The sequence below is a fragment of the Osmia lignaria genome, chromosome 16 (genome assembly GCF_051020975.1).
Source record: "Osmia lignaria lignaria isolate PbOS001 chromosome 16, iyOsmLign1, whole genome shotgun sequence".
Lineage (NCBI taxonomy): Eukaryota > Metazoa > Arthropoda > Insecta > Hymenoptera > Megachilidae > Osmia > Osmia lignaria.
This window is the reverse complement of record NC_135047.1, coordinates 909,572-922,926: the sequence shown is the minus strand read 5'-3', so window position 1 is coordinate 922,926 and position 13,355 is coordinate 909,572. Positions and strand designations below refer to the sequence as shown.

The 13,355-nt window shown below is 38.3% G+C and overlaps 1 protein-coding gene across 3 annotated transcripts in view; it reads right to left on the bottom strand.

Moving 5' to 3' along the window:
* Gfrl (Glial cell line-derived neurotrophic family receptor-like) overlaps positions 1–13,355 on the bottom strand; it is a 263,362-nt gene that overhangs the window by 136,602 nt on the left and 113,405 nt on the right. For all 3 annotated transcript variants that reach the window (XM_034316842.2, XM_034316843.2, XM_034316844.2), the window contains exons 3-4: positions 10,318–10,488; positions 4,411–4,555 (exon numbers count right to left, since the gene is read on the bottom strand). In XM_034316842.2, coding sequence (XP_034172733.2) covers positions 4,411–4,555; positions 10,318–10,488 — 316 coding nt within the window. The remainder of the gene's footprint in view (positions 1–4,410; positions 4,556–10,317; positions 10,489–13,355) is intronic.

Here is a 13,355-nt window from a genome sequence, read left to right as displayed (position 1 = left end):
ATCTTTCTAATATTAATAATACAATCGTACAGTATATATCTTTTTGCAGTACACCTAAACACGCTGTTTTTTCACGTTTAAACACAAGTTTAAAAAATATTTTTCACGTACAAAATAAATTTTCATAAAAAGTGTTACTTTTCTGAAACAATAAATGTGTTTTCTATAAAATAAAAAAAATTACATAGATTAAAAATCTAGCTTTCTTATAATTATCAATTAATCTACAATCGCCCATCTACTGGCTTGCTTACTCTATAGGTATATAATGTAACAAGTGAAGAAAGTCGACGATTTATCCGACGTCTGCAACCAAATCGTCGAATATTCTATTCCATCCTACCTGGCCAGTGACACCATGAAATAATAACAAGATCTCGCTAGTCCCGTCACGTGTATATTTCTAAATTCAAAAGAAATCCGTAAAAGTTTTCCAGAGATTCTCTCTGCCCGTCTCTCGTATCGACGTTCACCCTTCGTACCGTTTCGTAATAACATTGAAATTCAATCCAACGTCCCGTTTCCATAAAAGTAAACCTACCCGGTAGCGTATCCCGATTCTCAACGTCCTTCAGTCTTGTTCCAATTTTCTCTTAATCTGTGATCCTAGATCCGAGTAAAACGGCTAAAGTGAAGCAGATAACACGGCGAATTCCGTCTCGAAGCTTTTACAATAATACAGCGACTCCTTCGATCGGTACGATATCCAGGAATCCTAAGCCTGTTCGTATCTCACCGTTTAATCCGTTCCGAGAGAAGAAGGGAGATGGAACACTCTATATCAAAGTTGCCAGAAACAGCCCTAAACGATCGAACCAAGTTCGAACGATATAGCTATCGAACTTTTCCGAACACCGCACCGGATGGAAACTGAAACGATGGAAGAAGAAGAGGATGGCACCTTCTTGCTACAGTTGGCGACTCAATTAAAACAATTCAAACTTATCGACTGGATGATACACGTTTAATAGAGACAGCTTTTCATCCTTGCGATATACATATTGTATTTAAAAAAGTTTCAAGCTATCCTTGAACGACACAAATAAAATTGATCAGTTCAATTGCAATTTCTGTTTTAAAAGAGATTTAAGGCAGTGACGAATGAGAGCCCGTGTACTGCACCGAAAGAAGAAATGAAATTAAAAAAGAAGTTTCCTAACTGTGACAAATAAAATCCCATCGCATCAATTACATACATCGACGTTCGTACTGCAAGAATACTTGAAAAGCGTTCTTTTTTCCTTTCATCCCGACACCGGTTTTCCTCTTTTATCACCGACAACGACGAATCGAGTCGTTGTCTTGTTAAAAACTTTCGGAAAAACCTTTCTATTTCGTAGATAACATTTATCCTTTCCATTCGAATCGAAGGAACTCGGATAAAATTGCTAAATAAACGTTCGAAAGATAAATATAATTAAATACATATATATTGAAACGAAATATTCAGCAAAATCGAATTCGCTTCGCTACAATTTCAATTCCAATTTCAATTTCAAAATATTCTTATCCCCTCCACCTCGTTCCATCCACGATTTAATCACGATTTAAATGCAGTTTATTTCGCTACAAATCACCGAGTTATTATTACGAGTGGATTTTCCATGTTTTATTAACAACTTCGTAACTTTCCCGGACAGTCAGCGAGCCGAGTAAACGTCTAATTAATTTCGCTGGAAAGTTTAACTGCTCGTTCAACTTGGATGCTATCCGAATCGTGTCGTAACGTTTTTCACGTTCCAGTTTTATCCATTTCGAGTGGAAAGTCCTTCGACGGAGAACAAGTTCTCGCATACTTTAGAAAGGTACCAGAAAACGCGTGTCAGTTATAAACGATGGAGGACTGCAACATTTCTTCGAGGAAATTGCTATGAGATCTGTCTATACTGGGTGTCCCAGCATCGGTAGTACAACCGAGGAGTTGGGGATTCTACATGAAAAAACAAATCGAAAACAAAGAAAAAAATTTTTTCATTTGAGGCTTCGTTCTCGAGAAAATCAGTTTTGAATATTCAGCGAGTATGCGTACACTTAACTATGGTTTACATGGGGACAATTTGATTGTTAAGGGGGCAATTATAAAAATGGACTCGTCCAGAGTTTAAGTTAACCGTATGGCGACTCTCAGTCGCTACTCGAGCTGGGTAAACGTCCGTAATTGCTAATAATTAAAATAATATAGAAAAATCTTTCATTAAAATTATTTCCTACTTGAATTTTGGTTCTTCATTATATGTTTTTAAAATGTGTTTCCTCAACAATTTTCTAGTGATTTGTTTGGGAAACCTATCATTTAAGTTTCTTCGGAGAACAATTCAATTTTTGAATATTAAAAATTATGTTTACGTTACATAGGGGAGATAAGAATTTTAGAAAGGCTTAAGTGGGGCATGGCATAAAAAAAGTTGGGAAATATTGGTTTAGATAGATGGATCTCGATAGAAGTCATATGTCACTTATAAGTAGTACTAATATCATTAGTATCACAATTAGTAGCACAATGGACAGCATTTCCAACAATTTTTCCATTAATAAAGTAAGATAATAACTAAATTACATGTTTTATTTTCATTTAAATCCACTCTAAATCCATAGGTAGAAATAAGTAATATAGCACATTATGTTGATACTAATGACATTAGTACTACTTATAAGTGACATGTGACTTCTATCGAGATCCATTCATCTAATTCAAAATTAATTTTCTCGAGAACGAAGCCTCAAGTGAAAAAATTTGTTTCGTTATTTTCGATTTGTTTTTTCATGCAGAAGATCATGTAGATACTGAGACACCCTGTATATCCAGGCAAAAATTGTTTTAACAGCAAAATGATGAAATAATCGAACTTTGTAAGTACAAAGTTCCAAATGGCATTTGATATTTTACGCATAATTTCATGCACAATAAACAAGGTCCGCGTAGATCGGTTGTTGGCCGCACTTGGCGAAAAGACTCGAAGCGTATGCGCTGGATGTTGACGATTTCGCGTACGTTTTACCGTCCTTTAACGAGCGCGTTACACTGCCATTTGCGTCCTTTCTCCAAACATCGTTTTCTTCGAACGAGCTTCGCTCGATGGCAAAGAAAACACGGGACTAACGGCCGACGATCACGGCACCTATGCACATTCTACTTGGAAATCGTTCCGAGCCTGCCTTTTCAACGAAACGCGTCTCATTTTAGCGACGATCCGGGACAGCGATGCATCATACTTGGAAATCATTTCGACTCCGTTCCACGAAGAGCACCTACCGTCCTTCTTTCTTTTTTCTCCCTCTCGCAAACTTCTCGCGGAACGCGCAGTCTCGCTTTTTACTGGGTTAACAGGATACTTCGTAATGACGATAATCATATCATAGAGAAGGGGTAGACCGGAACGTAAAGGGATGAAAATGGCAAGAAAGATACGAGGCAATTACTCAGGAGGAAAGGCTCGTAAAGTTTCGACACGCGAGTAGCTTCTGTAATTAAAAGTGCGTAGACGTGCTCGTTAATGGATTTACGACGATACGAAAGGTAGAAAGCTAGTAAAAGAAAGATGTAAAAGTTGTTCTATGCCTTTTCGCCTTTTAAATCCTGTTAAAGTGGTAAAATTGGTAAAATTTCACAGCTTATACCGAAGAAGGGGTATACTTGAAAGCTTTGTGCTCTTCAACATCATAATACCTATTGTTAGATTTTTGAAAGATCGCGGTGATAATATCAGAGACGGAATTTGCAAACTTTTTTCCTTGCTTTATGCTTTAACAGAAAAGCTTTGCGACTTTCATAGTGAAACACGTAAGTGATAACTTAAGGGAATCGGGTTACCGTTACAGAAACCTTTGTAACAAAGTATCCGCGAGATTTCCTTCTCCATGAAACTGGATTTTTCCTCCTCGGAAATCTCTCCTGTCCCTCTGGAAAATTTCCCAACGTATCGAAACCCGAACTACCCCGGCTGATGTAACAGGGGAGGGAAGCGAAGAAAAAAAAAAAGTATCGTTCGCTTTTCACCCTACGCTGAAAGCATTAAGTTTAACGAAAGAACTGACGTAGCCGAGTGACATTGAAAAAGGCAAGTTAGCCGAGCCTGTTCGAAGAAGCCTGAATGGCGATGGAACGCGCACACATGCACACGTATGGAACCGTAAGAAGGAAATTCAACACGCGGCAAAAGAGATTTACATCTTTGATTGACACTGAAAAGGAACGTTCCGCGCTTCCTGTAACTTGAATTATGAATAGGAAAGGCAGAGGGAACCTTCGGTGGGTAAAATTTTTTCGCGAAAAGAGGCAGACGTAAATATTGACTTCCGGGCTCACGCTCGTCTCCGGATGAAAACCGTGAATCTACTCACAGCCGAACCGTACCCGATCGACGAAACTTGAAATAAACTATGGTAATGATGCAAACGTTTTCCACTCACCGGCTCTCCATCCTGCACTTGCCCTCTCGCGATTTGCAGTTACTTTTGAAGTCGTCGAAAATCTGGCTGCACGGTTTGCCTCGTAAACAGACGCTCAGCGCATGATTGCATGTAGGCAGAGTGTCGATGGAATACGGGTCCTTATCTGGAAAAGAAATCGCGACAACATTAACGACACGCGACGCGATATCGTGGAGAAATTTTACTTAAAAATATAGCCTGCAAGGAAATAAATGGAATCTGACGATGAAAAACACAAAACATCAACAATTGTAATAGACAAACAGGATTGACTTCCGAAAAAGGGTTACCCCCAATTTGAAATGAAATTTTAACCAAAACTTATACCTGATTAGAGAATAAAATCTCTAAGAGGATTTTTGGCGATAAGGCCTCGTTAGCCTTCTACCCCCCTTCAAAGTCTGAAACGTTTTTATTGTATATCTCCAAAAATATTGATTTTAGAGAAAAAAGTTTTAAACAAAAAATACATTTTTTTTGTAAAGTATTATATATTATATTATAGTTATTATTTAGTGTAATAGAGAGAGCCTACCCTACAGTCAAGCGGTGGGGCGTGAGACATTATACTTCATCAATGATTTTCTCAAAAACTATCAATCGTAGAAGAAAAATAGATAGAACATAAAATATGTATTTCGATGAGATCTACAATTTTTACTTAAAATGTTTTTTAAAATTCTTAGTATTTCTCAAGTTTTTTATAGTTTTCACCATGAAAATCAAATTTGCACCAATTTTCACTATCATTTTTGTAATCAGCGCGTCGAAATACGTGAGTATCCGCAATTTCAAAAAAATCAGAGGTAACCCTTTTTCGGAAGTCCAGCCGACAATCATACCATAACGAAAGAAATAACTGAAAAAACGTTGCAAATTCAATACCATTTTATCGTCTGTCAGAAACAAAGAGCATCAGGTAAATTCATCTATCCGTTCAGTAGACAACGAAGAGCTGATGGCAGGTCAATTAAAAATATTGCTCGTATAAAAATCCCTTTCGTTGTTGCTCGGTCGTTTGAAAGCGTGGAAAAATAATTGCCAGTCTCGGCCGAAGTCGTACAAAATAACGAAAAGACGCGTCTGTCTGGGACCGATGGAAATAAAACAATAAGAAGTCGTCGGCACGGATGGCGCCGGTTTCAAACAAAAAGACAAACCAGAAAATAATAAAGGTATTCTTTTATCAAACGAAAGAAAGGAATAGCTGAGGTGGGTAGGTAGGTCGGGGGTGTGCTAGGAGGGAGGGTGAAAGGGGATTTTTTTCGCGGATAAAGGAAAAGAGGATTGGGAAATTTCCCGTGAATAATTTCAAAGACCTCGCCGCTTTTCTACACTCACAAATTCTCCGATAATAAAAGCGATCGCAATTAAAAGGGCGGACTAATTCATTTAACGACGGGACGATCGGTGGAAAAAGATAGATAAACGAGGAAAGGAAATAAGAAAGGAGAAAGAAAATCGACTTCCAGTGGCTGTACACTCTATTTCATAAATTATAGAAAAAGAAGAAAGAGTACCGACCGGTCGGAAAGCTGGCACGAGAAAATATGTAAACAAAAGCGGTTCGATGTGGCGCGGATAATGGGGGTGTAAAAAAGAAAAGGAACGTAGGCGAGATAAAAAATAAAGCAGAGAGAGTTTCTCTGGCGGAATCGACAGGCAAGAGGAAAGCCCATTCTTTTAGCATTGGTAAGAACGAAGACGGAAAGAGAAAAAGCGACGAGGATGGGAGTGGAAAGACAGAAAGGAAGAAAGAAAGAAAGAGATGAAAAAAAGAGGTACGCGAGTTGAACAGCGGACGTGGGTGAAAAGAAGCGCATTGGGAATTATCCGCGAATCGTTCGAAAATGCTCAAAAGGCTCGACGGCCCGGACGAGCGAACCCTCGGGAAAATGAACAATGGAGATCGTAGGAGAAGCCGCAATGGCGCGGAGGTTATATAAGAGAGCCGCAGTCAAAGATATCGCGATCCCTTTGTTTCTTTCACGAGACCCACCCCCCTTTTCATCGAAAGAAAATGCCCTGAACGAGTGCCGCTTCGATCAAATTTTCTTCTGTTGCGTCTACCCTTGATACACTCGTTGTTATCTTCGACAAACCCCTAGATAATACTTTCCCGCACGATTAACACCATTGGATGTGTCATTCACAGCATACGTCGAATTTGTACAAATTTCGGTGAAATAAAGCTCTAATTTTTGCTTTGCAATTAACTATTACCCCAATTAAATTTTCTCTAATTGTAAACCTCCAACAATTGATTTCCCGATATAAACTGGTCTCTACTGTTTTTTTAAACATCGCGTCGCCTTAAGTAGTTGCTTTTTAAGAATTCAAAGCGTTTATCGCTTAAAATTGGAAACGTTGTTTCTAATGTCTTTAAATATTGATGGCAGAATCCAATAACGTTGACAAAACGTGAGACGACGTTTTAAAAATTGACTATGTTTGACAAGGAGGAAAAATTATTTATCGAAGAATTCGTTGTAAAGGTGAAACGAAAGTGGGTCACAGCGAAACGTTGCAGATCGAGAGTCGGCGCGGGGTGGCACCGCGTTCGCGGGAAATTAAAATTTTAATTTCGTAAGGAAAACAGAAGTGTCTTGAGAAAGAAGCAATTAAGGGAGAAAATAAATTAAGCTTACCTTCCGGGATTTCACCATTCGCGAACCTCATTTGAAACATAATTTCAGGATGAGAAAAAAATCGAGCAATTAGACCGCGTTCAACGAACCTTTCATTTTACAAATACCTATTACGTTCGTCAAAATTTCTCTAATTGTAACCTATGGATCCGTGATTTTTTACGTTTATAATATCCCTTGTGAAAGACGACGTAGCGGCTCGAAAATGAAAAGGAACGAAAGAGAGTAATAAAAGGGGATTAATGTATATGAATAATTTAAAGAGTAATGAGTGCGGCAATTAGACGAATTTGGCCAAAAGTTTAATTACATTTATCCAGGTACATGCATAGGCCGTATGATCGGTTTGAAAGCTGGTCATACGGGAAGGTAACGTAGATAATGAAAAGTCCGGCATAGCTGGTACGAGAAGCAGGAAGGTTCGGCACTTAATGAGATTAAATTCGCCCCCACGCTTCGAAAAAAGGAAACGAAGGAAAGGGAAAACCGACGGCGAGCTAGAGAAAGGTGGAAAAAGAAGAAAAGGGAAAAGAACGAAGGAGAAAGAAGGCCTGGCAAAGGCACGCGCGCTTGCCTTCCTCTCTTCTCTCTTCTTCAACACGCCAAAGATTCCCTCCTCTCGAAGTCAACGTCACTTTCAGGATACACTGAAAGCAACGCGTTGCAGCTTATGCAACGCAGGGGGCTTTGAAGCTTTCGTTGAGCCATAAAAAGATCGGAAAAAGAAAGAAGAAATCGGTTCCGAGCTTTTAATGTCTTAACAATTAACCCCTCGAGTTTAGCTTTCGTCACTTTTGATTTTCGCCACAAGTTTCTTTCCGTTCTTTCATTTCTTTCTTTCGTTTGTTCGTTCAATTAATTCCAGAATTATTTACGTACATTTTACGTACAAATGGTACTTAGAATATATCATTTAATCAAAATGGCCACATAAACGTTTCATTAATATTTTGAATACAAAATGGCTTATTGTCAGTTACAGCAAACAATGGCATAGAGTGAAACTCCTGTAATGTTCTATTATGGATTTCAATCAGAGAAATTCACTGCGATGATTATTGCTATTACAATTTAGCACACTGTTTAGAGAATATAGAATATAACTGATTATTCCTGTTGAGAATTTCTGGTTATCATGTATAGTCATACATGAGTTTACATTACAATTAGTTTATTTATTCAAGTACTTGTCGACGGACCATAAAAAAATCAAAGCCGCAGCTTCCATTTACTAACGTTTCCAAAAATTGAACGATGATTTAAAAATGAAACAATTAAACATCCGCTCGGCAAAAAGTAAACCCAAAATGAAAAAAAAAAAAAATAAAAAACACAAACAAAAAACATTTTCAATTTGTTTGACTCAAAACAATCGAACAAAAATGAAAAATACTCCTGTTTCGAGATTGAAACAGAAAATAGATTTCCGGATGTTGATCGACCGATGCCGAAGAACACAATCCCAAAAGGAAACGCGGTGAAAAACACTGAAGTACAAGTTCGATGATGATCGAGAGGACTTTTGGATAATCTTCGTTGAGAACGCGAAGAGCAAATATCGGCAACGATTTCCGAGGTAAAGACGAACGGATTCCGTTCGAGGATGCTCGAACGAACACTGCTCTCAGTTGGCGGCTTTCGTCTCGAGTGAGCGTGTAATGCCAGTCGGAAGTTAAAGTTAAACAAGAAACGAATGGCCTCTGGAATTATTGGAAACGTCGCGCGATGGACGCGTGTTCGCGACTCGTTAAAAGTTTTCGAGCGTTCTTCCTCGATGGAGATCGAGGATAATGGTAAAAACCGTCTCGACGCGAGGCGACGCGTCGCGATGGTCGAGTTGAATCCCTGGTTACACTCGCGATTAAACGCTTGTTAGAGGATTAACGCGTGTTGAGTTCGATCCCTTTTTCAAGCGGACTAGATTGATCTTAATTGATTTTCGCTGTTATCCAAGCGTCGCCGGACGATTCGATCTCGCCATAGGAGACTGACAATTTTCTATTCACCGAATTTCAGTTTTATTCTATATTCAAAAACATGTGAAACTTCTTTTTCATGAATTTACAAAGTATTCAAATGGTGTTAATATAATCGTTGACGTACCCACCTCCGATCACCTTGACTTTGACATATGTTGTCAAGATCATCACCCTGAGTAACTTTTACTTATAACTTAATCGTCGCTCATTGCTTATTAAAAGGATATGAAGAAATAAAATTTGAGAAATATACCAGTTTCTGTCGTACCTGTAATTTTCGAACAACGTCTATATAAGAATAGTGAGTTTGTATGTTGACATCCTGTAGAACATCTCAATATCTATTACCGTTAACTAATAGCTTTTATCTATTTACTACTGCCAATCTTTATGTTACTTTTGTCGAGTTATCATATATCTACACGAATTTTTACATTTGAGATATTATAATTTAGATAGTATAGGTTATATTATAGTTTAGATAGTATAGATAGTATAGTATTAATAAATTATCTATGCGATAAACTAGTAATTCGGTGTGAAATTAAGTGTCCAAAACGTAGAAACGTATTGTGTTACGGTACTGAAAATGAATGAGACAGAGAAGGACATTATGACTACTGCATAGCAGAATTTTGTTTAAACGTATTTATAATTATTCTGAGAGAATAGATCAATTTTTTACAATTATGTCAAAATTATATCGCCTAACAAACAATATAATTAATGAAAGTGAATAAATATTGATATTGTTCAGTATAGAAATTATTTAATCATTATACCTATCCACTAACAAGTAATATAATTAATGGAAGAGGAAATAAATGGAGAGTTAATAAAGAGTTCCGCTCTCCCGTAGGGCAGAAATCTAACCTAACCTAACCGAAAACCATTTGCACCCGCACCATTGTTGCTCCATTGTCCGCATGTGCTTTGCGACGACGTTGCGACTTCGGATTTGAAATAAATTGGCTTTGGGTTAGGTTAGGTTAGATCTTTTGAGTGGAGCCCTTCCGCAGGAAGGGCGGAGCTCTTTATCAACTCTTCACGTATTGATTTTTACAAGTCTTTCTTGGTTCATAACTTTTTAATAAACAATGAGCGACGATTAAGTTATAAGGAAAAGTTACTCAGGCTGATGATAATTTCTTTTCTTTTTTCGTTTAAATGTAAATTTGAAATTAAATTTGTGTTTGCAACCATATTTCATGTCTGTAACGCTTACTATAAAATGCAGGTTTTTATTGAAAGAAACTTACCCTTGTTCAAGACATCGATGCAAGGGTGATCGAAGAGGAAGGTCTGGAAGCTGTTGCATTCCTGATCTACGTGGCGTTCCCTGCAGAGGCACGTGGGTCGGAAGAAAGTGAAAGCTTGCAGAGTATGCAGGGCCGCTTGACACTTAGTCACTGTCACCGTCGAGCAAGCCACTGGAACAGTTAAATTATTATTAAGCGGGTCTACCCATTGTCGATGACAAATACGCCTTCTTAGCACGATTACGCGCGGATAAATTTCCCCAATTTCCCGGGTTAACTGCTTCTCCCATAAACACGTGACATTGCACAGAAGGGAAATGAAATATATAAATGTATATGCTTCCATGTACCTATACGAATGTCAAATTGCTTCCTTCAAACTTGCCTCCTTCATATTTACAATTGGTCTCGGTAGGTAATGTTGTTACCAAATCGCATTAAACAGAAAACACGAAACACAATTCTCTAGACGTGAGTGTAAATTACGTAGCATTTCAATCAAATCGATAAGAACTTCATTCGAAATTAAGGAAGAGGTGTTAACCCGAATAAAATATAGACAAAATTCTATTTTTAACATTGATAACATATTTAATTGGAATCCGATAAACGTCTTCTTTGGTTAATTATTAAAATCAATTAGAGAAACATGAGACGAAGCACCTAGCATTTTTAAATATAAAACGCTGGATATAGATATCCAATTTAAATAAGCAAATAAAATAAGATCGCAGAAAATAATATTACATGTTCGGCAATAAGTCGTTTCCTGTTCACCGAGTACGAGAGGATTACATTTCATGCGCGATAATTGCTGGAAGGCGCGTCGACGAACGTCAGTAATGCCTACCGGTGAATACCGCAGAATCCCATAGAGAAATTCGGTGTAACGGGAAGCGGAAGGCTCGACAGAGAGATTATCGCGCAAGAATGGAAAGCTCGCGTTACACCGCAGGGAGCAACGGGAAGTCCTATGGTTGGGAAAGCAATGGATAACGCTCGACGTATGTACCACGATCGTTTCAACAACAACTGGAAACCAGTCTGTAAGTCTGTGAACTGTAAACACTAAACTGTAAACACAGCGTTCTTCCTCCATGCGATCTCGCCTTCGACTGATTCTTCGCGTCACGTTATCGCTCGTCCTTACGTTCAAATCCTTCCAGCGATTTCAAAACAAAACTCTTCCTGTTAGATCCGGGAACTTAAAACCATTATAATGCCAACAAAGTTATACCGAAACCGTTATAGTACCGAAATGAATGAAAATCGAAAACATTAGAGTACTGAAATCGAAATAAGTATCTGTATTTTTTTTTGTAACATTGTAGATTCAATTTTAATGTAACCTAAACTGCTTTCAAAGCAATCTTATGGAATCTTATGCGCGTTTGAAACATTTTATCATTAGTATAATAACATCAACAATATGGCCACAATATCAAACTTCTTTTCTACTCGTAATTTGTAAGTGTAGGAGAGGGGAGAAAAAGGCGTTTCGTCTCGAAATCGTCTGTCAGACTCGTCCAGTGGGGCTGACAACAGACGATCCCTGCCCCAGACACATGTTGGATAACCAACGCCACTAATCGTAACACAAACACTATAAGATTCATCCTCAGCCAAACATTCTAACCATGACTCCTAAAAACCTTTTACTCATCCTGCATTTCGTTCCTTTCCTTTAGTCACACTGTTCCTTGACATCACCCCCTATTCCTGATTCATCCTGCACTTCGTACCCTGACACCATCGTCCCTATTCCTCACTCATCCTCACTCATCTTGTACCTTTCCGTAGTCACACTGTTCCTTAACCATCATCCCTACCACTATCCAATTTCCATCAATAGTATATAAAAAGCTTACAGAGCTTTACCAGGGCAGATTTCAGTACCTACTAGTCGAGTGCGCATTTCATAATAAACGTTTCTAAGTAAGAGTATTCTCTACGTGTTGTTTAATTCCTTGGAATCCAACACACATATCATACCGCAATTCGAGAACTTTTATATATTCGAACTGCATGCCGGGCGACCGCTTGCGAGAACACTGTCACCGATCATCTCGCCGCCACCTAGCGGTCCCCGGTCCGAACTAAAGGCGTTCAGGGAGACGAAACCCTCTCTCACCCCCTCCACTAAACGCCTACATAAGCATTGTATAAATTACCTCCAATCAAACGAGAAGCAAATGAGAACAGGAATAATGCTCATTATTATTTTTAATTCGATATTATATGTATATATCGGTTTTGGTATGACTTTGCCAACTTAATTTACATAATGCCAACACGTACAGAACCCATTGGTTTTAAGTTTTAGATTTTTAGTTAAAAAAGAAAGAAATGTTGAAAGTTTTCTGAAATAGGAAAACCGGAACAATTACCGATAAATAAAGAGTAAACATATCGGTATGACGTTATATAAGTATTTCGGTTTCTATAAGGGTTTTGAAAGTGCAACCGACAAATACCGATATGATACCGGTATTTTTAGTTTCGGTATAAGTCCCTGGTTAGATTACTAGTACTTTATTGTGCCGAGAGGCAGGATCGAATAAACGACTTTACTAATGGTGACAAGCAACCAGCCGAAAGTTACGCGACATAAAGTCCAGTATAGGTAGTCGCTAAGTATTCCATGAAAAATTAATTTTTTCACTCGAGAAAGTTGGTCCTAGTTCGAAAATGTCGTAAATTTTTGTAACCGTTAGTCGTTCAAGAATCGAATCGATCCGAGCAGAAGCTGCCTCGTGGAATATCGGGTATAACTTTTCCATGAAATGGTGGGAAAGGTGGGAAAGATGGCAAACGAGGAGTCAGTGTTCTATCTTAAATTAAATATTAACTTCTCGCTGTCAGGGAATTTTACTTTTCGCTTTGTAGCCAGTAACTCGACTTCCCTGCTTGTCCTTTACTTTTTTCTTTTTTTTCTTTCCATCCTCGATCCTTTATTTCCATCCCTAGCAGCACTCTTTATTTCCTCGTCGACGAAACGTCGAAATTGGGTCGTTACGACGTCGACACCGTCGATGGTT